At 53.6% G+C, this 26,008-nt stretch overlaps 1 protein-coding gene and 1 long non-coding RNA gene across 6 annotated transcripts; one reads left to right on the plus strand and one right to left on the minus strand.

Annotated features, from left to right (window-relative positions):
- Window positions 1–306: 306 nt before the first annotated feature.
- Window positions 307–9,374, minus strand: LOC138401527 (uncharacterized). Of its 2 annotated transcripts, XR_011236533.1 has the most exons (5): window positions 9,170–9,374; window positions 7,548–9,028; window positions 6,553–6,734; window positions 4,903–4,994; window positions 307–1,354 (listed from the first exon to the last, which is right to left on the minus strand). It is a non-coding gene; the product is annotated as an uncharacterized lncRNA (long non-coding RNA). The 2 variants fall into 2 exon arrangements; XR_011236532.1 differs by lacking the exon at window positions 4,903–4,994.
- Window positions 4,986–25,991, plus strand: HNF1A (HNF1 homeobox A). Of its 4 annotated transcripts, none has more exons than XM_069497025.1 (10): window positions 4,986–6,033; window positions 13,419–13,618; window positions 18,194–18,380; window positions 18,855–19,096; window positions 20,316–20,467; window positions 20,581–20,782; window positions 21,508–21,699; window positions 22,868–22,989; window positions 23,056–23,221; window positions 24,545–25,986. In XM_069497025.1, the coding sequence occupies exons 1-10, from the start codon at window positions 5,708–5,710 to the stop codon at window positions 24,670–24,672; spliced, it is 1,917 nt and encodes a 638-aa protein (XP_069353126.1). In that variant the 5' UTR covers window positions 4,986–5,707; the 3' UTR covers window positions 24,673–25,986. The 4 variants fall into 4 exon arrangements, with proteins under 4 accessions (XP_069353126.1, XP_069353127.1, XP_069353125.1 ...); XM_069497026.1 differs by having other exon boundaries at window positions 23,077–23,221; window positions 24,545–25,974; XM_069497024.1 differs by having other exon boundaries at window positions 22,868–23,221; window positions 24,545–25,991.
- The last annotated feature ends 17 nt before the right edge of the window (window positions 25,992–26,008 follow it).

The raw sequence follows: 26,008 nt of genomic DNA on the forward strand, positions 1-26,008 counted from the left end.
ATTTTTAACCCTTGATCCAGCACATTTCTTGTGCTGTTGGCTCTGCTCCAGTGTAGGGGAGGCTGGCTGGCAAAGGCTCGTACTGCTGTGGGAGCTAGGAAGGGTCAGCAGGAAATTCTGACCAGGAGGGTCTTGAGGACAGTCACAGGTTAACAAATGGAAGTTTACAGGTAGAGAAAGCAGTTTGTGAAAAGACGAAGATGGGAGGGAGTTCAGGGCATGTTCTAGAGACGGCAAATAGTAGGGGTGAGTCCCGGGTGTAGAGGGGCTAGGCGAGGAGACGAGGCTGGAAAGATTCCATTGCCTTCTATTTATGGCACAGGATACTGGTTTCCGTGTATTATAATTATATAAAGTTTTCAAAGAATTTGTTTGAAAAGGTGAGTTGATAGGAGCAAAACCGTTAAGTAAATAATGCTACAGGCGGTGCTCGAATATGGCAAAAAATATGCAGGTGTTTTGTCGCCAGAGCTCATCAGGAATGGGGACGTGTTTCAGATAGAAGGAACAGTGTCAGTGCTGTGCTGGTAAGTGCTTAACAGCTGGCTCTCTGAACAAAACAAAACAAAGAAGCAAACACACAGGCACCAGACATGATTTGTAGCCTTTGTCTATTTCCGTGGTGTGAATGCCCTCACCAGGGCCAATCTGACATCACTGAACACAGAGTGGGAAGCGGTGCTCACACTGGCTCTCTTGGGAGCGAGGATGAGTGGGCTCCAACGTAGCACGGGTTGACAAAAGTGGACAGGGAGCAGGGGCAGGTGGTAGCGGGTGGTGACAAGGCCCCCTGGGCCAGAGAGAACACCGAGGTCAGGCTGGTTAGAGTGGGGTTGAGTCCTTGATGGCCTTGAATGCCAGAATTGGGGCTTAAGGGTCAAATGGAACGGGTGACCCTCGCATGCAGAACTTTTGCAAGAGAAGAGAATTCAGCCTGGCCAAGGGGCGTGGGTCGTGGTGTTAATGCTCTTTAGTAGTGGGGAGTGCTTGCAGCGTGCTGGGCACCGTGCTTCAGGGACAGTGCCTCACTAATTCTCCTAGCAACTCCAAGAGGCAGACAGTGTTTTCACCCCCTCTTTAGAGAAGAGAAAACCCAAGCAGCCTTAACCACTGTGTCCTGTTCCGGAGGAAACTGTCTCTTCATCTGCAAAATCAGCACAAGGCTGACAAGGCCAATGAGCACTGGAGTTACACTCACCCAGAACAACAACAACAATAAAAGTAAGTAATAGTAACAACTATTTCGTTGAGAGCTTAGATTCCGGCGGAGATCTGGGTTCCAATCCTCGCTCTCCCATGCGTTAACCGCTTGGGTGACATATCCTCTTTGAGCCTTGATGTTCTCACCTGGAAACTGGGGAGAAAAGTACCTACATCATGAGGCTGTTTGATGGTAAATGAGAAACTGGATGAAAATTGTGCATATCAGGGACTGTCTAAAGGTCAAAGGGTATGGGGGGGAGAGGGAGCATAGTCCCGGGTTGGAATGTAGGGAGGCCCTGGGGCATCGTCCGTACTGAGACCAACAGCTAGTGACAGATCGGCTGAAGGGCACCCCTCTTACGCTGGCTCCCAAGGCCAAGGGTAGGCCTGCGCCTTTCCCGAGTTCCAGCCTCGCGAGTAGGAGAGAATCGTGATAAAGCTCACAGCTACCCTTTGTTGAATTCCCACCGTGCCCGAGGCAGTCGGTTGGGTCCGCACTTCCCAACCGCGCGCGGAGCGGCCCCAGGACGCAGCAGGGCATTTTAGAGACTTTTCCGAGGAAACAGCGACATCTGCTGGACAACTTGTGAACCACCAGCTCAGGGTGTTCACAGTCCCAATGTCAGATGGAGCCACCTTTCTTTCCACGACGTCCTCATTTTGTGAATCTGAGTTTATGGCAGTTGTGATGGCAAGCAAGTGTCACGCAAAAAAATATTGTGGCACAGGAAACGAGGGTGGTAGTGTCCTGATCCCCAGGTTTGAGCATTTGTGTAGAACCCACAGGCACACCCGTCCCATTAGTACATCCTTGCAGTTATTTAAGAATGAACTAAAATATTACTTCTTTCAATTTACGTGCATCAGCTTTTCAAGTGGCTCCTAAGTTGCTAGGGCATAAATACTTACTAGTGGTTTTGATCTAACTGTTGTACTTACTACACAACTGTTCAGTATTTTTGGTTTTTTGCAGTGGACCCTTAAGAATGCAAACTGCCTCTCCTGACCTTGAGTTAATTCAGTTTTGTTTCCCGAGTGTGGAGAAGGGCAGGCTGGGGGCTGGAATCGGCCGTTGCCGTTTCTGTTTGTTTGTGTACCTCGCTGCTGAGACTCCCCGGGGGCTCTCCCCACCCTCTGCCATTCCCTCCCTGACGCAAATCACCTTCAGTCCCGGAGTCACAAGCTCAGACACCTGGCTGCCCGAGGACCGGCAGTTAATGAGTTCCATCGTGGGAAGGATTCAGGCCCCACCTTCCTTGCTCCCCCGAGCTCCCTGGCTTGCAGGTGAAAAGTTGCCGGGGGCTGCTGCAGGCAACAAGGATAATATGCACGGGAACCCCGAAACCAGGAAGGAACAGCACACGGCACCTTCGCTGCCTTTCAGCCTGGACTTGAGCATGCTGCCTCACCTCAAAGCAACTTGCACTGCGGTTTAAGAAAAAAGTGCTGGAGGAAAGGGGGTCCCGATATCTTTCGGGGGATGCAGCCAGCTCATCATGCACCGTCAGATTGCCTGGCTCAGGGGGGACTTAAATCCCAGCTTTGAGGAGCTCTGAGCAGTCATTTAACCCCTCTGAGCTTCTCTTTCCTCCCCTGTAGAATGGGAATAATACCAGTTTCTATCTAATTCAGAGAGTTGTTCTGAGAATGAAGCACAGTACTAAAGGCTAGTTCAGAGAGATGGGCACTGTGGCCCACGCCTGTAATTCCAGCTACACAGGAGGCCGAGGCAGGAGGATCACTTGAGCCCAGGAGTTTGAGACCAGCCTGGGCAACATAGCGAGACCCCATCTCAGGGGGAAAAGAAAGCTTTGTGCAAAGCTCATTACACATGGTTAGTTGCAATGAAATTGAGCTATTCATTTATTCAAGAAATATTTATTGAGCACCTACTATGTACTTATGGGTCGATATACTAGACACTGGGAATACAGCAGTGAACAAGAAAAGATGCCTGCCCTCCTGGGCAGGGGCACAGGCTTACATTCTAGCAGAGGACAACAGACTATAAGCAATAAACCTCATCCGTACATAAGTGAATTATAGGGCAGTACTGTCCAACAGAAATACGACGAGAGCCATGTATGTAATTTCAAATTTTTCAATATCATCAAAAAAGTAAAAAGGAGCAAGTTTAAAAAAAAATTTGAAACAAAAAAATTTTAAATCAAAATTATTTCAAACGAAACATAATGTAATCAATATATTATCAATATATGGATGTGAGTTTAATTACATCTAATTTAAAATTATTCTAAATGTCAACTTTTTTTAATTTTAAAATTTAACACAGTATATCAAAAATACTGTCATTTCCACAAGTGGCATTAGCTGTGTTTCAAGTGCTCAGTAGCCATGTGTGGCTGGTGGCTACTGTATCAGACGGCACTGTTGATTTGAGTATATTAGAAGGCGATAAATTCTGTGCAAAAATGAAAAAGTCACTGGAGGGGGACCAGAGCACCGGGTATTGGAAGGGGCAGGACCGACAAGGTGGATTTGAGCTTACTCGGGGCAAACGGCTTGCTGATTATTATTTTGAGATGGGGTCTCGCTCTGTTGCCCAGGCTGGAGTGCAGTGGCGTCATCATAGCTCACTGCAGCCTCTAACTGCTGGGCTCAAGCGATCCTCTTGCCTCAGCCTCCCGAGTGCCCGGGAGTGATTACCATTATTAACTGGCCCCTTTCTTCCTGGCTGGCCCGCAGCAGGGAGGCTTCTCTGGCCAATGTCTCCTTCCCGTTCTCCGTTCCAGCATGACCTTGGCTTTGCGGACCCCTGAACAACGCAGGCCCCCTGGAGCTACCCCAGCTTGGACGTGGGAACAGCCCCCCAACACACCTACTCCAGGAAATGGTGCGTGCCCCTCATTCTGCCAGCCTGGGGTTGCCCCAGGGGACAAACTGAAGAAATGTCGCCCAGGCTCTTGGCTGGAAGAGGAAAGACATAGGAGGGTGTGTGAGGGACAAGCTTTTCCCAGGGCTGGGCTTACGGTGAGGTGAGTGAGGGTGGGGCCTGTCTTTATTTAAAAGTTTGCTATTTTCTTCATCTCAGATTTTTTTTACATTAATTAAAAAAAAATTTTATTGATTCACATACTGTGAAATTCACTCTTCTAAAAATCTAACAATTCCACGGTTTTTAGTGTATTCACAGAGTTATACAACATCACCACAATCAATTTTAGAACATTTTCATCATTCCAGAAGGAACCCTGTACCCACGAAGCAGCCACTTTGCGTTCCCTGCTCCTACTCATCCCCAGGCGACAACTAATCTACCTGCTGTCACTGTGGATTTGCCTACTCTGGACGTTTCATATAAACGGGATCACACGCTATGTGGTCTTTGTGTCTGGCCTCACTTAGCTTAATGTTGTCAAGGTCTAACCAGGCTGTGGCACGTGTCATAACGTCATTGCTTTTTGTGACCCAATAACATACCGCCGCATGGACGTGCCACCTTTTATTTCTCCATTCGTTTGTTGATGGACATTTATAGTTTTTCCACTTTTTTTTTTGGCCACTGTGAATAATGCATTCACATATAAGTTTTTGTGTCGACATCTGTTTTTCATTCTTTTGGGTTTTGCATGAATTTTAACTTTTAAAATATATTGCATAAAAATGTTATTTATCTTGATCACTGGGGTTTTTTGGCGCCGCCTTAAAATTCGCACCTGGGCCGAGTGCCTCACTCACCTCAACCTAGTTCTGCCCTGCAAGTCTTGTGCCTTGCTGGCTGTGTGATGTCGGGCAAGTTGCTTAACCTCTCAGAGCCTCGATTTTCTCCTCTGTAAAATGGGGATGATCTCTGCACCTACCTACGCACAGTTATTAGCGGGATACAATGAAGGAAAGACACACATTGCCCAGTACGCTCTCAACAATTTTTTCCCTACAGGTTTTGGGCCTGGGGTGGGGCCGTGGGGGGGGTCCCAAAATGGACGTGACCTAGGTCTGCCCTTGAGAAGAGCTGGCCCAGCTGCCTGGAGCTCCCTGCTGCTTCCGTTCCCTAACGAAACTTGCATTTTTTGCTTTCCTGCCTCGGGGGTGGACCCACTGCTGCTCACCCCGTGGCCTCCCTGGCTGCCAGCACCTTGCATCCCAGCTGCCCAGGCGCCCCCACCTCCCCCGCCTTCCCCTCTGCCCACTCCCACTGAAGGCCATGGCTCCCCGGCCCTCCACGCTGCCATGAGGCCTGCACTTTGCAGGGCTGAAGTCCAAAGTTCAGTCCCTTCGCTAAGCACACGGATAAATATGAACCTTGGAGAATTTCCCCAGCTCCGATGTAAACAGAGCAGGCAGGGGCCCTGATTCACTGGCTGCTGGGGCCAGGGTTGGGGGTTGGGGGTGCCCACGGGGCTTGGCTAGTGGGGTCTGGGGGGGCAGTGGGTGCAAAGAGCCCGGCTTGTGTCTGCCACTGGCAGGCAAGTGACAGCCCACGCGGTGGGGGAGGCGACCGGCGCGGTGGCCCCAGGCCGCGTGGCCCCGCGGTGGCGGAGCCATGGTGTCTAAACTGAGCCAGCTGCAGACGGAGCTCCTGGCCGCCCTGCTCGAGTCGGGCCTGAGCAAGGAGGCGCTGATCCAGGCGCTGGGTGAGCAGGGGCCCTACCTGCTGGCCGGCGATGGCCCGCTGGACAAGGGGGAGTCCTGCGGCGGTGGCCGAGGGGAGCTGGCAGAGCTGCCCAACGGGCTGGGGGAGACTCGGGGCTCCGAGGACGAGACGGACGACGACGGGGAAGACTTCACGCCACCCATCCTCAAAGAGCTGGAGAACCTCAGCCCCGAGGAGGCGGCCCACCAGAAAGCCGTGGTGGAGACCCTTCTGCAGTAAGGACCCCTTGCCCGTCCCCGGCCCCGGGAAGGAGCCCAGAGCTCTCCACCCTCCTCAGCTCTGCTTCCGAGTCCAGAGTCCCCGTGAGCTGTGGCCTTTAGTGTAGCCGTCGGGAAGGGGGACAGGGCCCACGAGAGCCCCGGGAGGGGGCCCTTGCTCGGAGGTTGGAGTCCCCAGCCCCTGACCTGCCCTTCTGCAGAACCCCGGGTTTCCATGAGCCCTGGCCCAGCCCTTGGGACGGGAGATGTGTCCCTGGGGAGCCCTGCCACCGTGGGGGACAGCAGGAGAATCCACAATCCAAATGCCCGGAGAACCAGGGAGTGGCGGAAGGGTTTAGCCACCACGATCCATTTGCACCTCCCAGACCCTAACTTGGACACCAAGTCCTCCGACTGTAGGCTCGGGGGGCCAGAAACACTCCCGCCGGGGACAGGGGCCGAGGCTGGGGTTTTGGGGGCTTCCCCGGCCACCTGGGGACCCAAGCATTCAGTTGGGGAAGCCCAGGTCTTTCTTACCTGAGGCAGGAGGAGCCCCGGGGTGGGAGTTGCTCCCCTTTCCTGGGCGGCCACAGGCACCCCATGTCGCCAGCCGGTGCCATTAGAGGCCCCCCTCCGCCAGCCGGCTCCCCATCTCCTGGAGAACTGGGTGGGTCCCGAGCTCGATGCCTCCCCTCTCCTCAGCAGAGCTGACCTGGTTACTAATTACCCACACGCTTTATTATTTCTCTTTTGTTTTATAAATTTATAAACGGGCAAAAGGCTCTGATAAGGCCTGTGATCATTAACTTGTCGGGATGGTGGCCTGGAGAGGCCTGGGCCAACCCACCTCCCACCCAGTGGGGGTGGGGGGTGGGGGTGCGGGGGCGAGAGAAGGGTGGCCTGGGGGCTGCAGGGACCACCCCTCCCAAAGGCTCCATGACGCCCATCCTAACAGCTGCCTGCTCACGGAGCGTTACTGCTCGCGGGGTGCTGTGCTGAGATTTTACGCACATAATTTCCCTTACTGTTAAGACAAACCCTAAGAAGAAGCTGTTGATAATTCTGCTTTACAAATGGGGAAACTGAGGCTTACAATGGGGAAGGGGCTTGGCTACGGTCACACCAGCTGGTTGGTGCTCTCAATTGCCATAACTGGGGGCCAGGGGCCAGCTGGGGGTGGCTGAGAGCCCCCAAGACACTCCGCAGGGGGCCATCCCTTTCTGTCCAAGGTCCTGATCCCAGCGTGGGGTGGGGGAGGGCCGGTGGATCCCTGCCTTCCCAGCGGCCTCAGGGAGCCTCCCGAGGGCCTGTCCTGGGGGCAGGGGAGCAGCCAGGGCCCCCTGACTTGGCAGGAAGAGCAGGGCAAAGGGCCGCAGGCCTGCAGGGGAGGGGCGAAGAGTCAGGCCTCCCAGACCCAGGGCGAGGGCAGCCTGGATGGGGTGGGGCCGGGCCTGACATGCCCAGGGTCCCAGATGGGACCGGGGGCTCTGGGGTGCGGGTGGGGGGCAGGGGGTGCCAAGGGCCTCTCTTACCTGGCAGGGTGGGGTCTCTTGGTTGGCAGTCCCTTTGGTGGGGTGGTGGGGCGGGGGGAGGCTTGATCCACAGCCTTGGAGGGGGATGCAGAGGTCAAGGTGCTTCCTGGGGACCAGGAGAGACCTGGAGGCTGAGGGATAGACAGGAGCCAGGGAGGGAGGGAGAGAGATGGCGAGAGATGCCCGCAGAGCCAGGAGCAAAGGAGTCGGGAGGGTGGAGGGGCTCGGACCCAGCTGGGAGAAGGGGCCAGGGAGAGAGTGAGGCGCCCCAAGCTGTGAGGAGGCTGGAGTGCTTCGCTCCTGCCTGGATTGGGTTTTCTTTAATGCTAACAGCATGCTATTTACTTTCCATTTAAATTTGAGATGTTGCTATAAATTATCAACCAGCTCCTTGTTCCTGCAGAGTTTATAACTAACTACCTGGGTTACTTATTGTTCAGGGAACAAAAGGGACCTGAAAACGCCCTGAGGGGAGAAAGTGGGGCCTCTAGCCTCAGGGTTGGGGGGAAGGAGCCCCGGGGTAGAGAGGTGGGGACCCCGATGGAGGCCAAGGCCGTGGGGGAGGAGGAGGCTGGAGGTGCAGAGGCAGCTTTCTCTGGAGAGGACAGTGTCTGGAAAGAGGCCGGGGTGGGTCCTGGGTCCCAGGCCCTGCTGGGGTGTCCCGGGTTTGAGGCCACAGCAGGCCCCTGAGCTCTTGCCTCAAATCTCCACCCTTAGTTCACCGTGTGACCTTTGGTGAATGTCTTCCTCTCCTTCCACCTCAGTTTCCCTACCTGGACGAGGAATAAAATCAGTTCCCCTTCTTCCACCCCACCAGCTTCCCTGACCTCACCCTGACTTTGCTGTCTCTCAGCACAGCAAGCTGACTCCCACCACAGGGCCTTTGCACATGCTGCAAAGCCTTTTTCCAGATCTTTCCAAGGCCAATGCCTTCTCCTTCAGTTCCTGGATGGCCTTCTCCAAAGGTGGGCCCCACCCCTAGTCACTCTTCCTTCTCCTACTTTCGTTTACATTTTCCTGTCCCTTGTCATTCCTTTTATCTTATTCATCTGTTTGTTTTCTGTCTCCTGCCATAAAAGTAGAAGCTCTTCAAGGCCAAGGCCTGCCTTGCCTTCCTCACTACTTGTACCCCCCATCCAGCCCGGTGGCAGACACACAGCAGGAATGAATGAGCAACTCGCATTCTCTGAGGCCCTGAGGATTCCTGCTGTCCCTTGGCCAGGGCCCAGCAGACTGAGGCATGGCCCAGGGAGGAAATGGGACCCAGGGCTCCTTCCTGGATGTCCTCCCAGGTACTCTCTGTCCCGAATAGCTCAAACCCCAGCCTTGAAGCTCTCTGGTCTTCCCCATCAGGTGGCACCAGAGCATTGAGACCCAGGAGGACAGCAGCCAAGGTAGGACAAAGGGTCTGTCACCGAATCGCAGCTCTGCCCCTTTCTAGCTCAGGAAGGGGATTTCATTTTTCTGAGCCTCAGTTTCCCCTGCAAGGCAGAGATGACAACACTTACCCACATGATACTTGTAGCACGCACACGTAGTAAGCGTAATACATAGCAGCTACTATTAGTAGTGGTCCCATTTTACAGATGAGCAAATTAAGGCTCAGAGAGGCAGTGACTTACCCAAGGTAACTCTTCCACAGTTCTGCAGTAAGGCCAGGACGTGGACCTCAGTCCTCCTACCCCACACTCTGCACAGCAACCTTGAGGGGCAACCTTTACCTCCCACTTTCCCCTCCCTGGTTGTTCTTGCTGTTCACCTTGACCGACTCACTTCCACGCAGTGTTTCCGAGTTCCTGAAGGCCTCAGAAATGCACTAAACTCATTCTTTCCCTGGAGTGTGAAATACCATTAGCCCCATTTCACAGGTGAGGAAACTGAGGCACACGGAGGTTAAGCAACTACCGAAGGCCGGTCAGACACTGCGTGGCACAGCTGGGATTCAAGCTCAGATCTAAAGCCCCCACAGAGAAGTCAGCTCCCCCTCCAGATGAGTGTGGCACTTCCGGCTGGTCACCCGGAAGTGGTGACATCCCTGGTTTCACAACCTGGGATGTCCCGAAACCCTGGGTGCCAGGGAATAAAGGCCCAACGCCTTGGGTGTCTGATCGCCCCTGGAATGAGGAGGATGGAGATGTGGGTGGACCTTCACCCACCCTGGGCTCTGCCGTGGGTCCGGGAGTCCCCATGACTACGTTGTTAACGAGGATGATGATGACAGTATTGTTCCACTTATTGAGCACTTACTGTGTGCCGGGCCCTGCACTAAGTACCTCCCGCTATGTGAAGCTCATTTACCTTCCCCAATAGCAGAGTGAGGTGGGTGTGGATTTACCCCACGCTACAGGGCAGATGCGGATCAGGAAAGAGGACACGGGGCTAAGACACAGGGGCGGGATTTGAACCCGGGTTGGTTTGACTCTCAAACCCATTAGAATCAAAGCAGGAGATGCCTGGAGATTTGGCCTCTTAGTTCTGAGTTGGGAGAGTTGGGCAGCTGTCCTGGGAAAAGTCAGGCTCTAGGAAACCGAGAGTGTGTGTGAAAGAGACGCACAGACAGACGGACACGGTGAGTGAGAGAGAGAGAGATTCAGTAGGTTCTAGAAAAAAGTGGCACAGGCACCTTCTCCCCCAGAAGGAAAAGCCAGGCCCTCTCAGCTCTCTGTCTCCTAACTAGCGTTTTAAATTCACTTTTGTTGCTGTGAATTTAGTGTCCAGCTCTACCAGGAACTGTTTAAAAACAGAAAGTTCACACGGGCTTGCTGGAACCGTTTGCTGTCCATTTTCACGTTCAAATTCTGTCTATTTCTACGTGTTGCTTGTGCACCGCGTGAAGGGTGGCTGGCCTTTGTTTTATTTTCAAGTTCAGTTTAAATTTGACCTGGGGTGGGAGAACTGGGGGTGGGGAGGAGAGACGGGGAATCAGGTGGGTAGGGACAGATAGCAAATCTTGAGCTTGAACCCAGGAGGGGCCCTGTTCCGAGGAAGACTGACCCGGTTCTCTGGGGGAGACAAGAGGGGGGCTTGCACGGGAGGGTGACGACTGTGGTTGGGGGAGGGGAGGCCGTAGGGCCGCCCAGGTCTGGGATCAGATAAACATGTTTGCCACTGAAGCACAAGGCTGGACTTTGCCCTGCTCTTCCCTCTCAGCCCTGAGTTGCACCGGGGAAGGGAGGATGGTGGAGAAGAGTGAATCCAAGGAACCAGAAGCCAGGGAGAGGTCTTGGGGTGGGGGGGATGTCCCAGCAACGTGAAATATTCTCGAATCCCAGCTAGGTCACCTTGGACAAATGACTTCTTCACCTTTCTGAGTCTCAGTTTTCTCATCTGTGAAATGGGCACACAAGTAGTACCTACTTCCTGGGGATATCATAAGATCTGAATGGCCAGCACTGAGCACAGTGCCCGGCTTCCAGCGAAGCCTCGAGAAACGGGAACTCTCAGGTCTTTACTCAGATGGGACTTTGCCGTCTCTACTGCTGACTGGTTTCAGTTTGTCTGTCCCTACCTTCTTTTCATCCCTGTCTGAGAACCGCTGATAAAAGAGGAGGGAGTCAGAGGGCCCAGGCTGATGAAGGGCTCTGTGCTCTCCCATCAGAGCAGGGTGCTGCCGGGGGCTGGTTCTTTGAGGAAGGCTGGGTGGGTGGGCTTCAGAGTGCAGGGGGCTTATCTGAGTTGTTTACAATTCAATTTTAAATATTGCATAAGCATATACAGTATATTATATCATATATCACATACTGTAAAACGTGCACGAGGGCAACAGAGAAAACTGCGCCCTTAGCCCTACCCCCCAGCAGCCCATGCTCCTCTGGCGACAACCAGTGTCGCCGATTCCGTGTGTGCTCCCTGGTATGTCACGCGTGCACAAATATGCAGAAAGCCCCCTTCACCTCACTTCTAATTTTATACAAATAACAGCACAGCAGACGTACCAGGCAAACTCTGTTCCATCTGGGCGCACAGAGCTTCCTCCGTGGGATTTTACGGTCGCCTTGAACGGATGCGCCGCAATTCAGCTCATCAGTGTCCCCTGGCCGGGCGCCCTGGTTGTTTCCAGTCGTTTGCGGGGCAAGCAACGTGGCAACGAATTGCCTTCTACATGCAGCACTTGTCACCCGTGCCAGTGTTGGAAGGCTCAGATGTTAGAAGCGAATTGTTGAGTGAAGCAGGGAGAGCACAGGCTTTGGAATCACGCGGACCCGGGTTCAAATCCCCGTCTGCCTGTTCCGGCGCCGTTGCACCGAGCTGTATTTATCTGACACGTACTTGTAATGTGAGCTCAGGAGAGTGGGAAAGAGAGGTGGGTTGAGACAGAGCAGGAGAGGACGAGAGAGAATTCACATGGTTTGGGCAGTCTGACCCGTTCCGTTGCCCACAGGGAGACCCACGGTGGGCAGAGGACAGGGACATGATTCGCAGGTGGCATCAGGTCCCTTGAGTCTGTCTAGCGGGAGAATCTCAGCCCTCACAGCGGGACTCTGGTGCTCCAACACACGCACTTTTGGTACAATGAGGCCTCTAAATGCCACCCCCTCACCTGGGACTGTGGCGAGCCGGCCTGGCCACTGCCAGGGGTGTAGCATGGATGTACAGGAGGCGTCTTGACCCTGTGTGGCTTCTGCCCGACAGGCTGACTTAGAGCCGAATCCCTTCAGGCAGGATGGGACTCTGCTGGGCCGGCCATGAGACCTCGGACAAGAGAAGCAAGTGATGCAAATTCTCCGAGCCTCAGTGGCCTTGGCTGTAAAATGGGAGAATCCATATTTCTCTCCCTGTTTTCAGACTTAATGTTTTTCTTTTTCCAGTAGGTCTCCCTCAACCACCCATCTATCCATCCATCTATCCACCCATCCATCCACCCACCTATATATCCATCCACCCTAATGCCCATCTATCCATCCAACCACTTACCATCCATCCATCAGTCCACTCACCTACCTACATATCCATCCACTCTACCATCCATCCACATATCCATCCATTCACTATCCACCCTACTGCCCATCTATCCATCTATCCACCCACTTACCTACATATCCATCCACCCTGCCATCTGTCCATCCATCCTTCCATCCATCCATCCTACTGCCCATCCATCCATCCATCCACCCTACTGCCCATCTATCCATCCATCCACCCTACCATCCATCCATCCACCCTACCATCCATCCATCCATCCATCCATCCATCCACCCTACTATCCATGCATCCACCCTACCATCCATCCATCCATCCATCCACCCTACCATCCATCCATCCATCCATCCACCCTACCATCCATCCATCCATCCATCCACCCTACTATCCATGCATCCACTCATTCACTCCTTTATCCATCGATGGCATATTCTGCATCAGGCCCACTTTGGGTGCTGAGAACCTGACAGTTCCTGCCCCCAAGCTGTTTGTAGTCTCTCATAGTGGATAAGACACAGTCACAAATAACATTTCCAGGTAGGATGAGGGGAGGAGCGTTAGAGGAGGCACAAAGGTGAGGACCCTCCCTACTTGGCTTATGCCACTTCTGGGGGCCGTCTGCTTGTGTCTACATCTGTGTCCATGTTTCTAAACCTTTACCTGCTCCCATGTCTGTCCGTGGGCCTACGTCCACATGTCTCTCGTGTGTTTGTGTCTACAAGTCTCTGGGCCCATGTCCGTGTGTCTGCGTCCCTGTGTCCCGGCATGGATGACCACACCTCCCTGTGTCTGAGTCCAGGTGCAGGAGGCCCCCGGGCTCCACAACTGCTTTAAGCCACAATCCCTACCCCCAGGGCTGACAAGCGTTCTGACACCCAGGACCCCAGCCCCGCCTACAGGGGGACACCCCCTGCTGAGCATACCCTGTCCTCATCTTTGCCCTCCTCCCAGGGAGGACCCGTGGCGCGTGGCGAAGATGGTCAAGTCCTACCTGCAGCAGCACAACATCCCACAGCGGGAGGTGGTCGACACCACCGGCCTCAACCAGTCCCACCTGTCCCAGCACCTCAACAAGGGCACTCCCATGAAGACGCAGAAGCGAGCGGCCCTGTACACCTGGTACGTCCGCAAGCAGCGAGAGGTGGCCCAGCGTAAGTAACGACCCCGGCCCATGTCTTCCCTGGCGGGTCCAGGACTCTCCCCGACTCATGGGTGGGGGCTGGAAGCTTCCCTAGCCCCACTATACAGACACAGACTGAGAGGAAGTCGTGGGGTTCAACCCACGTTGATTTCCTGTTCTGCACCAGGCAGTCTGGGGGAGGGGAGCGGGGCTGGTCTTGGGCAACCAAAGATGGATGAAGCTCCGGGTCCCTGACTTCACAAGAGCTCACTGTTAAGTGCAAAAGCAGGAGAAAAGGTCATTGCGATCCAGTGAGACATGTGATAATAGCAATAGTGACAACCATGATAGCTAGTGTTCATCAAGCGTCTATCTGCTCAGTGCAGAGTATGCACAAAGCGTTTCAGGGTGACGAGCTGACTGCAGAGGAGGGAACGATCGATTCTTCCGCAGGGAGGCAGAGCCATCAGGGAGGTTCACGCTGGAAGTGTAACCTTCAGACTAGGTTTTAAAGTGTGAGTTGAGTTTTGACTCACAGAGATGCAGGGAAGGGTGTTTGGGCAGAAGGAACAGCGTGAGTCAAGGCTCAAAGGTGAGGCGCACGCTCAGGGACTCCTCCACCGCAAACCCAGGAAGACCTGGACACCTACCACTCAGGGAATGGCGGGCTGCCTTATGCAGGCTTCAAACCCACCACGTCCCAAGTGGACTCTCACCCTTCTGAGCCTCTATCTAGGTGAAAAAAATTTTTTTTGAATTTTTAAAAATTAATTATCCAGGTTTTTAAAAAGGCAATGCACACTTGGTTAAAAAAAGGAAGAAAAAAGTTTACAATAAAAATTAGGTGTTCTTTCCCTAAAGCAGCCACTGGCATTCCCAGTCTCCTGTGTAACCTTCCAGAGATATTTTACGCATACACTAGCTATAGATACATTGTTTTCCTGCTTTTTTTCTGGTTAATGGGAACGTACGATACATACTATTTGGCACCTTGCTTTTTCCCTCTCAGCAATAAATTCTGTACATCTTTTCACATCGGCACTGAGAGATGGACTGATTTCATTCTTTTTAAGGCTGCTGTCTGTTGTTTGCAAGTATGATTATTTATTTAACTGGCCGCCTCCTGAAGGACTTTTAGGGTTTTTCCAATATACTAATACAACCAACTGCTGCAAAGAACATCTGTATTTATATAGGTTCATGCTCACACGTGTGTTTGTAGAATAAATTTCCTAAAAGTAGAATGCTGGGTCAGACAGTAGATACTTTAAAATCTTTGCTAGATACTGTCATCGTTCCTTTCAAAGAGGTTGTACTAATGTATACTTCCACCAACGGTCAAAATCACTACTGAAAAAAATAATGCATATATTATAATAGATATCTGTAATCCTTACACTATACCTAGCTCTCATCCTAATTGTCAGGGTGTTCACTCTCTACTGTACCATAATATTGACTTGGGAAAACAGTACATCTTTGGACTATTTTAATTTGTATGAAAAGAAACCATAGTTATTTTGAAAATCTGCTAGAACTAGGTTTAGCTTCAGAGAGAAATTGAATGTCTTCTCCCAAAACCATCGCTGGAAGAAATTTTCCCATGTTAAACAAAATGCATTTTTTTAAAGTCTAACAGTTAGAAATGTAATCAAAGATTTCAACCTAGAGCTGAGAAAAATGAAGCAAACTGTGGCCCAAATTGCCTTCCCCCGAGAGTTTTTATTTTTTATTTTATTTTTTTATTTTTATTTTTATTTTTTTGAGACAGAGTCTTGCTCTGTTGCCCAGGCTAGAGTGAATGCCATGGCGTCAGCCTAGCTCACAGTAACCTCAAACTCCTGGGCTTAAGCAATCCTCCTACCTCAGCCTCCCGAGTAGCTGGGACTACAGGCATGCACCACCATGCCTGGCTAATTTTTTCTATATATATTTTTAGTTGGCCAGATAATTTCTTTCTATTTTTAGTAGAGATGGGGTCTCACTCTTGCTCAGGCTGGTCTCGAACTTCTGACCTCGAGTGATCCACCTGCCTCGGCCTCCCAGAGTGCTAGGATTACAGGCGTGAGCCACCACGCCCGGCCGAGAGTTTTTAATTTTAAAGGAGAAACTGGAGAATTTGAGATACGAGAACATTCAAGATAGGAGACCCTTTTGGAAACAGGGACAGAACCCCAATTCAAACTGATCTAAGTAAAAAGGAATTTATTGGCTCATGGATGTGAGGAGTCCATGCCTGCTTCAGGCATGGCTAGATCCAGGGCCTCAAATAATGTCCACACGGCATTTCTTGGCTCTGTTTTATGTTGGCTTCATTCTCAGGCAGGCTCCCCTTGTATAGGCAAAAGTGGGTCCTGGAAGCTCCGGACTGCCATCCTACCAGCTTAGCAACCTCAGAGGGAAAAGAGCTTCTCTTTTCAGCTACCTTCAGTTGAACGATTCTTTTTATTTTCAATATTGTAAACTTTTAAATCTAACATACAAAATGTACGCAAATTCTAAGCATACCGTTCAATGAATTTTCACAAAGTGAACCCACCAATGTAACTACCAACCAGATAAAAAATGGAATATTACCAGCTCTCGGAAGCCCCCTCTCCTCTTAGAGATAAGAGTAATCTCTGATCCTGACTTCCAGCATCATGGCTAAGTATGGCTAATTTTGAAGTTTGTATAAATTGAATCATACCATACAATGGCTTCTTTCTCTTCCTATTATGTTTGTGAGATCCATCCACGTGGTTCCATGTTGTTGTAGATTGGCTATTCTCATTGACTGTGTGTGAACATTCTGTTGTGTGAACATTTGGATTACTTCTGATGTTTTGCTAATGTGAACAGCGCTGCTAGGAACATTTCAGAAGATGTCTTTTGCTGCAAGTGTATATACATTTCTATTGGGTATGGAATTGCTAAGTTAAGAGCATACTCAAGTTCAGCTTTACTAGATACTGCTAAATAGTTACCATTTTGTAATCCAACCAGCAGTGTTTAAGCATTCCAGCTGCTCCCGGAACCTTTGCGATACTTGGTAATGTCACTTTTTCTTTTTGCCCGTGGTGGGTGTGCAGTGGTATTGCATTGTGGTTTTAGCTTTCATTTCCTTGATAACTCATATGTTGAATATCTTTTCATACATTATTGGACATTTGGAGATCCTCTTAAGGAAGCACCCATTCTTAAACAGTTGCCTGCTTTTTGCTTATGGATTTTAAAGATTTTTAAAAAAAATATGCCTTGACCATATGTCCTTTTTCAAATATATGTATTGCAAATATATTCTCCCACTCTATGGCTTCCCTTATACTCTCTAAATGGTATCTCTTTTTTTTTTTTTTTTTTTTGAGACCGGGTCTCGCAGGGCTTAAGTGATCCTCCCAGCTCAGCGTCCCAAGTAGCTAGGACAATAGGCTCACGCCACCATGGAGGGCTAATTTTAAATTTTTTTTTGCAGAGATGGGAGTCTTGCTATGTTGCCCAGGTTTGTCTCAAACTCCTGGCCTCAAGTGATCCTCCCGCCTCAGTCTTCCAAAGTGCTAGGATTACAGGCGTGAGCCACTCTGCCTGGCCTAAATCGCGTCTTTTGATGAGCAGCAGTTCTTAATTTTTTTCTTTATGGTTAGTGATTTTTGTGTCCTGTTTAAGAAATCTTTGTCTAACTCAAGGTCATGAACATTTTCTCCTATATTCTAATAGTTTTATTTTACTTTCCATGTTGAGAGCTACAATCTAGCTGGAACTGACTTTTATGTATATCGTGAGATAGAAAGTCAGGATTCATTTTTTCTTCACAAGTTGTTTCTGACTTTATTAACCCTCTTAGCTTATAGATGGAGCTACTGGTGCTCAGAATTAATTTTTTTTCCTTCTATGTAATTAACTACCTAGAACCGCATCCAAAGAAGACCCATGAACCAATCACAGTGGCCAGAGGGACGTGGTATTGTTTTTGGCCAGAGTAAGGTCACTCTACCTCAACTAGATGGGCTGAGAAGGAGGAGGGAGGGCCCTCAAGGGGAAATCAGGGTGCTGTTTCCCAGAGGTAGAGAAAAATGACACTATGCAGGCAAAATCAGTAGAATTCCTGCTACAGGGGAATTCTCAGAAAATGAATAGATTTCACTTAATGTCTGGCGCATGATCAGAGAAGCAGCAGGTGTAAAAAACATGTCCTGATTATGAAACGTGATATGTGGTCCAGTGGCTACATGGAAGGTTCTAGAACCAGACTGCCTGGGTTCAAGACCTGGCTCTGCCACTTGTCAGCTGTGTGAGCTCGAGTGAGTTGTTTAGCCCTCTTGTGACTCTGCTCCCCAGTGTATATGATGGGGATAAAATAGTATCTACCTAGAGGGACTGGCCTGAAGATGAAATTTGTAGACTGGCATACAGGAAGCAGAGTAGAAAAGCGTGCGGGGGTTGATTAGTGATGTCTGCCTTGGACAGAGGTGAAGAACGTGGTAGCACATGTGCTGTGTGTTTGTCCTTCTGGGGCTCCTCTGGTTCAGTGCCTTGGGAAGGAGAAAGTGTCAGGGGCATGGCCAGGTGAACTGATGTAGGCAGGTGGAGTGGCCGGCGCCACACTCACGGCTCTCTGTGCCTACAGAGTTCACCCATGCAGGGCAGGGTGGGCTGATCGAGGAGCCCACAGGTGATGAGCTACCTACCAAGAAGGGGCGGAGGAACCGTTTCAAGTGGGGCCCAGCATCCCAGCAGATCCTGTTCCAGGCCTACGAGAGGCAAAAGAACCCCAGCAAGGAGGAGCGAGAGACGCTGGTGGAGGAATGCAACAGGTAGCACGGCTGGCGGGTGGCAGTGCTGGTGTGGCGTGGGCTGGAGCAAGGGTGGGGAAGGGGAAGGTGACTCTGGGTCCTCAGGGAGGCTCCCCTGGTCCTTGAGAGCTCCTGCTCCTGGCTTAGTCTGGCCCGGAGAGCTGCAAATACTCAACTGCCGGTCAGCATCGTGAACCTCACTCCATTCCTAGCAGCCCCCACCCACCAAAGCAGCCCCTTCGGTGGCTGCTCACCTGTTTCATCCCCACCACAACCCTCTGGCTATTTCGCTCACTTTATGCGTGGAGAGCCTGAGGTCAGAGAGGCTGAGTCACTTGCCCAGGTCACGTAGCAGAACTGGCATTGGAACCCAGATCTGCCAGCCTCAAACTCACTCAGGTAGAGCCCAGCTTCTCAATACCCTCCCCGCCATGCCCAAGAGAGGGTTCCCCGGACCCGCCTGGCCTAGAGGCTCACAGGTGGCCATTTCTGCAGGGCGGAGTGCATCCAGAGGGGGGTGTCACCATCACAGGCGCAGGGGCTGGGCTCCAACCTTGTCACGGAGGTGCGCGTCTACAACTGGTTTGCCAACCGGCGCAAAGAAGAGGCCTTTCGGCACAAGCTGGCCATGGACACGTACAGTGGGCCCCCCTCAGGGCCAGGCCCGGGATCTGTGCTGCCTGCCCACAGCTCCCCCGGCCTGCCGCCACCCGCCCTCTCCCCCGGTAAGGTCCACGGTGAGTGCTTTGTGAGGAGAGGCAACATGCGGGTAGGTGGGAGGGTTGAGGAGGACTGCCCCAGTGGTGGCAGCCACCCAAACCTCTTAGCACTTCAGTTTGGTTCCACTCCACTCTACCTCTCACCACTTGACTCCATACACTCATTCCACTCCACTCCTCCTAAAGCTACTCCACTCTACTCAGCTACTCCACCTACTCAGCTACTCCACCTACTCATGCTACTCTACTCAGCTACTCCACCTACACATGCTACTCTACTCAGCTGCTCCACTCTACTCAGCTACTCCACCTACTCATGCTACTCTACTCAGCTACTCCACCTACTCATGCTACTCCACCTGCTCCATCCACTTGACTCCTCATTCCATTGCACCCCATCTACTCCACTCCATGCCATTCCATTCCACTCTGTTCACTCCACTCCCCCCTTCCACTCCATTTACCCCATTCATTCCACCTCACTCCACTCTTCTCCATTCCATCCACTGCAAACTATTCCACACTGTTCCACCCACTTCACTCTGCACCGCTCCACTCACTGTGCCCAACTAGGATTCCACTCCACCCCACCTGCTACACTCCATCACTCCACTCAAACCTAACTCGATTTGGGTTACTTCAGTTCATTCATTTCAGATCATATCAATTCAATTGTGTTCAACTCCTTATAATCCAATTTAGTTCATTTAACTTCGGCGCGGTTTAATCCAACCAAGTCCCATTCGATCCATTCAGTTCAAACTAAATGTAATTCAGTGCAATTCAGTTAATTTTGTATAGGTCAGTTCAACTGAAACAATTCGATTTGATTTCATGCGGCTCAACTCAATCAAGCTCAATATAGCTCAATTCATTTCAAGTTCAACTCCACTAGATTCTGTCCCATTCAGCTCAGTTCACTTCAGTTTAACCCCATTAGCCTCAATTCATCTCAGTCCTATTGTCTTTTATTGAGCACCTACTGCATGTCAGGCGCAGCACTAGGCAGTGGGGGGCGTGGAGCTAATAAGTTGCAGCCGCGGCCTTCAAGGAGCTGGGAGCAGCTAGCCCAGGGCTTGGCAGAAGCTGGATGCTCAGGCAGAGTTTGCCGGCTGCGTAAGGAAAGGAGAGGGCACTGGGCTAGGGAAACCGACGCAGTTTGGAGTGACGAGGGCTACAGAGGCAGGTGAGGACAGGCAAGTGGGGTGCTGAGGCTGGACACTGCTCCCCACCCCAGGCGTGCGCTACGGACAGCCTGCAGCCAGTGAGGCGGCAGAAGTGCCCTCGAGCAGCGGCGGCCCCTTGGTGACAGTGTCTGCAGCCCTGCACCAAGTGTCTCCCACGGGCCTGGAGCCCAGCCACAGCCTGCTGAGCACCGAAGCCAAGCTGGTGAGTGTCCCCTGCCTCGGGGGACAACCCTTCCAACCCCATCTTTCCTTGGCAGGGAGACCCTGGAGCAGCTGTGGGGTGTCACCCTGACCCAGCCTGGCTTTCCCTGGCAGGTCTCAGCAACGGGGGGCTCCCTGCCCCCTGTGAGCACCCTCACAGCACTGCACAGCTTGGAGCAGACATCCCCAGGCCTCAGCCAGCAGCCCCAGAACCTCATCATGGCCTCGCTCCCCGGGGTCATGACCATCGGGCCTGGAGAGCCCGCCTCCCTGGGCCCCACGTTCACCAACACGGGCGCCTCCACCCTGGTCATTGGTAAGCTGGGGTGGGTGGGGCACCCGAGTGGGGGCTCGTGGGGCTTCTGCAGAATCCAGGAGCTGGAAGAGCCACCAGGACTCCTTCACCCATTCACACGACACGTATTTACTGAGTGCCTGCTCTGGGCCAGGCACTGTGCGATCTCAGCGACGTGTGAGTGAACCAGACCGAAATCTCAGTGACCCACATGGGGAGCCAGGGAGTAAGCACGATGCACCAATCATGTAGCATCTTGGAAGGTGGAAAGTGTGGGCACAATAGAGCAGCGTAAGGTGGATTGATGTTTTCTGGGTTTTTGGTTTTATTTAAAAATTGTTTTAAAAGCCCAGAACGTCTTTATTTGCAGGAACGATTAAGCAGAAGCTCAGTACATAAGATAGATTCGGAGCTGCTGGGAGAGGGGAGCAGAGCGCTAAGCCCCAGGGCCTTTGCACTGCTTTGGAACACCAGGGCTCCAGGGAACCCAGTTTGACAACCCTTGATGTATTCACTGCCCACCTCTCCCACCAGCCCAGATAAGGACCTAAAGGCTCTGACAAAGGGAGTGACTTGCCAGGGCCACTTAAGTTAGTGGCAGGTCCCAGTGCAGGGCTGTTTCCTGATGGCCCTGTGCCCTCCTCTAGCCCGTGGGCTCTGGAGGGCAGAAGGGTGGTACCCCGGGGGGCTGGGGAAGTGGCGGAGGTGGGAGGAGGCCAGGCTGACTCCTGCCCTTCCTGCTCCAGGCCTGGCCTCCACGCAGGCCCAGAGTGTGCCCGTCATCAACAGCATGGGCAGCAGCCTGACCACCCTGCAGCCTGTCCAGTTCTCCCAGCCACTGCACCCTTCCTACCAGCAGCCGCTCATGCCGCCCGTGCAGAGCCACGTGGCCCAGAGCCCCTTCATGGCTACCATGGCCCAGCTGCAGAGCCCCCACGGTGAGCGCCCCGCACCCCACGCTGGGCAAGGCGGTGGAACTTGGCTGTCGACGGGCGCAGGGGAAGGTGTTGTGGTCTGAGTGTGTGTCCGGGACAAGTGTGAGTGCTTCTGTGACGGAGCGTGTCTGTGGGCCACAGTATGTTTGCGTGTGAATGAGTGCAGCTGTGTGCACACATGTGCTTGGGTGACCACATCCCCAGTGCCTTTCCATGTGCGCATCTTGGGTGTTTATCAGGTGTGTGTGTGTGTGTGTGTGTGTGCCCGTTTGTGGGAGTACAGGCCACAGTCCTCTCTCTCAAACTCTTGGGGCCATCCGTATTTTACGATTCACTATTCTCCAGATTTTAGAAAGGTCATTTGGTGGATGTAACACACATCCCGTAACGCTCCCAGCAGGGTTCGGGGCAGCACTCTGTGATCAAAACGCTACTATTTCTGCAGCAAAAAACAGGGATCGCACCAGGTTAAGTGAAGGACTCACATCATCTCATGTCAGGTGCTGGCCGGGTTTTGCCACCAAACGAGCTCTACTGCCAGCCTTACAAATCCCTTTTGGTTTCAGACCTGTTTGGAATTTGGGTTTGGGGTAAGAGATTGTGGACCTGTACGCGTCTGTGCGTATGTGGTTGAAAGTGTTACATTTTTATCCGAGTCACTGTGAACATATGTGGTTTATGTGTGTTTTGCTGGTGTCTGTGTGCCTCTTGGGGTGGGTGCTGTACGCGAAAAACTGGGTTACATCTTGGAGAGGTCGCTGCCCTCTGCCCTGCTCACCCCGACAGGGGCCACCTGAGCTCTGTGCTTACTGCTGTGGCGCCTGCCCTGAGTACAGCTGCACGTGTGCCACCTACAGTGGCACCTGGGCCTCCCGCTCCTTTCCTACCTGCTGTGTCCAGGTGACAAGAGAGCGGGCGTTGGTTCCTGGCCTCCCCCAGGCTCCTCCCCCTCAATCCCAGCCGCGCAGGTCCCTGCAGTGGAGGGGAATGTCTACCCCCCTCTCTGGAGCCCCCGGTTTTAGAAACCAGCCCGGGATCCCCAGCCACTGCCCTGTCGGGCCATTCAGCAGGCCCCACGCCCCACTTCTCCCAGTGCCCCCGGTTTTGAGGCCTCCCGGGAGGCGCCTGGGCCAGCATGTCTGCCATGACTGTCTCCTCCCCGCCCCGCCAGCCCTCTACAGCCACAAGCCGGAGGTGGCCCAGTACACTCACACGGGCCTGCTTCCGCAGACCATGCTCATCACCGACACCACCAACCTGAGTGCCCTGGCCAGCCTCACGCCCACCAAGCAGGTAAGGCCCAGGCCTGTGCCCCACCCCCCGCCCCGCCCGAGTCCCCTCCATACCCTGGGGGCTCAGGAGGCTGCTCTGCTTCCCCAGGTCTTCACCTCCGACACCGAGGCCTCCAGTGAGTCTGGGCTTCATACGCCGGCCTCCCAGGCCACCACCCTCCACGTCCCCAGCCAGGACCCTGCTGGCATGCAGCACCTGCAGCCCGCTCACCGGCTCAGCGCCAGCCCCACGGGTGAGCGGCCCTGGCCCTTTCCCTGTTGTCCCTGCAGACGGAACACAGCCGGGAGGGCGCTCCCCGCCTCCTAGGCACGGCCTGTGTGCCCAGGAAGCGCCACGCAGCGGGACAACCGCAGGAAAGCGGGCACGTCTTACAGGACCCCCTCACTGACTTGATTGAGGAGTGAGATTAAGTCACGGGCAGAGGCCACGCAGGGTGATAACGAGGGAGCGCGTGGCCAGAAGCGAGCCGTGGGTGTGCCTAACATTCTTTGAATTAATTGCCCACAGTGCAAAATCAGGAGCTTTCCCAGAGAAATCCAGATTTCTGGCTTCTTTTAGAAAATTGGAAGGACTCATAATCCTACATAACGGCCCCCCACCTCCCCGTTGGTGGGACTCATGTCTGTCCCAGCAACCCCCGTAGGCCCCGAGTTTGCAAATCATGCTGTCGTGGTCCAGAGAATCAGCCTGCCGGGCTCGGAGGCCTGGGGCGGCCAGGGTGAACTCTGAGACTTCGGACAAGTCGCTCCCCCTCTGTAAGCCTCGGGTTCCTCGACCCAGCCCTGGTGGCCGTAGTGACAGCTACGGAGGGCACTCCATGTCCCAGCTCCACGCTTTGCCCCATGAGGCATGTACATTATCATCCCATTTCACAGATGAGGAAGTCAACACTCAAGGAGGTGAGGGACTGGCCTGGTCTCGAACCCGGGGCCGACCTCAAAGCCCGTCCCCATCCATCATCAGGGCCCTCCCGAAACACACAGCCTATAGGATTTGCACAGAGTGAGACTTACCTTAAGGGACTGGCTCGTGCAGGCGGGGGCTGGCGCGTCTGAAATCTGCAGGGCAGGCTGCAAACCCAGGCAGGAGCCGACCCGCAGCCTTGCGGCAGAATCCCTTCCTCCCTGGGACACCTCCGTGTTTGCTCTTAAGGCCTTCGATCTAGTGGGGGAGGTCCACCTGCGTTACGGGGCGATCTCCTTTACCCAAAGTCAGCGGGTTGCAGGTGTTAACCACGGCTGCAAAGCACCCCCACGGCAGCGCCTAGGTTGGCACTCGGCTCAGCCTAGCCACGCTGACCCGTAGAACCACCCGCCACACCATCTCGCCAGGGCTTCTCCAAGGTTCCCACCAAAACGTCCTGAGGAGGCCACTCCCTGGGCGGCCCCAGAGCCTGGCTGGAGGGTTCCCCTTGCTAAGAACCGAGGCAGAGGTTTGACTTTAGGGTTCCTGTTATCTGCTGTGACTCAGGAGGGGAGGCCCGAGCACCCCTAGGGACAGGCAGGGGTGGGGTCAGGGGGCTCGTGGGTGCCAGCAGCCTCGTTCGTCTCCGCAGTGTCGTCCAGCAGCCTGGTGTTGTACCAGAGCTCCGACTCCAGCAACGGCCACGGCCACCTGCTGCCATCCAACCACGGCGTCATCGAGACCTTCATCTCCACGCAGATGGCCTCTTCCTCCCAGTAACTATGGCAACCGCCTCCCGATGCCTGGGCCCTGGGCCAGTGCTGCCTGCAGGACATCTGAGCCTGCCAAACTTCTGCTGCACGGGGTGCTGCCCCAGTGCCCCCCTGCTCTGAAGCATCAGGAAGGGAGGTTCAGAGGTGCCCCAAGGCTGCTTCCGACGCACAGATGGGGCGTGGAGCGGTGGGGACCAGAGCCTGTTCCTGGCAGGACGTGGGAGGGACTGTCGCTGCTGCTTGGGATAAAACCTTGTTACCTGGAGCAGAAGGGGCGGCCTTTGACTCTGGCACCCCCAGCCTGGGCCTAGGGAGAGCCCGGGACCCCCGGGGCACTCTGGCAGCCACACTTCTCAGGACACAGGCCCAGGTGGCTGTGACTTGCTGAGCTCCAAGAGGCCCGAGATCGGCATGGCTTTGTTCTGTCACCTGTGTACCCACCAGGCCACTCCACCCTGCCCCAATCCCTTCCAGCTGGTGACCCACATGCCCATTTGTACTGACCCTGTCACCCACTCACACAGGCATTTCCCGAGTGGCCACTCTGTGCCCGCGTCGGAGCTCTGATGCCCAAGCCCTGGGGAGCTGGCACCCTCAGGGAGGCGTGCAGGGCTCTCCCGGCTTCCCTCGTCCGGGATCCCCTCCCCGGCCACAGGACCTGGTTTTCCTGGACATTCATTCGCAGGAGCCTCTCGCCTCTATTGGCAAGGCTGCGGCGGGGCTAGGACGCTGCCCTCGCTCCGGTGGGCCCCTCGCGACTCGTGCCGAGTCCAGGCCCTGCAGGTCCTTGCCTGGTTTATGGGAGAAGCTGCCGAGCTCAGAAGGCAGCCAGGTCTGAGTGGCTGCCGGAGCTGAGGGCCCAGAGGGACAAGAGAGAGGTGAGCCCCGCGCCAAGGAGCCACCCATGTGGACAGGACTGACGCTCGGGGGCTTGGGAGCCTGGCTGTTGGTGGCCACCCCGAGGAGTCCGCGGTCCTGAGCACCACCGGGAAGGACAGAGCAGCTGTGTGAACCCAGGACCTCATCTCCTGGGTGGACCGCGGGCACCTGGGACTGCGGAAAGGGGAGAACCAGCGCCCCCTACAGCTCGCAGTCAGCAAAGGGCAAACCTGTACATTTATTTAACTTTTAGTAAAGTCAATAAGAAATGTACTAGAAATTTCCTAATTGTCCACAAAGCACCCCAGTGGGGCCTGGGCAGGCAGAGGGAGGCGGAGGGGCAGGCCTGGGGCCTGGGGACAGCAGCTGGGCCCCAGCCCACACACCCACACACCCCGTGTCTCCGCTGCTCCTGCTCTGCTGAAAGTCTGACGATGAAAGATGAAGCCAGAATTTCACCTTAA

The sequence above is a fragment of the Eulemur rufifrons genome, chromosome 21, assembly GCF_041146395.1.
Source record: "Eulemur rufifrons isolate Redbay chromosome 21, OSU_ERuf_1, whole genome shotgun sequence".
In the NCBI taxonomy this organism is placed as follows: Eukaryota; Metazoa; Chordata; class Mammalia; order Primates; family Lemuridae; genus Eulemur; species Eulemur rufifrons.

What these genes read in the sequence shown, in the direction of transcription:
- HNF1A (XM_069497024.1), top strand. Translation starts at nt 5,708, where the DNA reads ATGGTGTCTAAACTGAGCCAGCTGCAGACGGAGCTCCTGGCCGCCCTG. An exon ending in GTGGTGGAGACCCTTCTGCA is followed by an intron (nt 6,034 to 13,418) that starts GTAAGGACCCCT and finishes CCCTCCTCCCAG; the next exon opens with GGAGGACCCGTGGCGCGTGG. An exon ending in TGAGCACCGAAGCCAAGCTG is followed by an intron (nt 20,468 to 20,580) that starts GTGAGTGTCCCC and finishes TTTCCCTGGCAG; the next exon opens with GTCTCAGCAACGGGGGGCTC.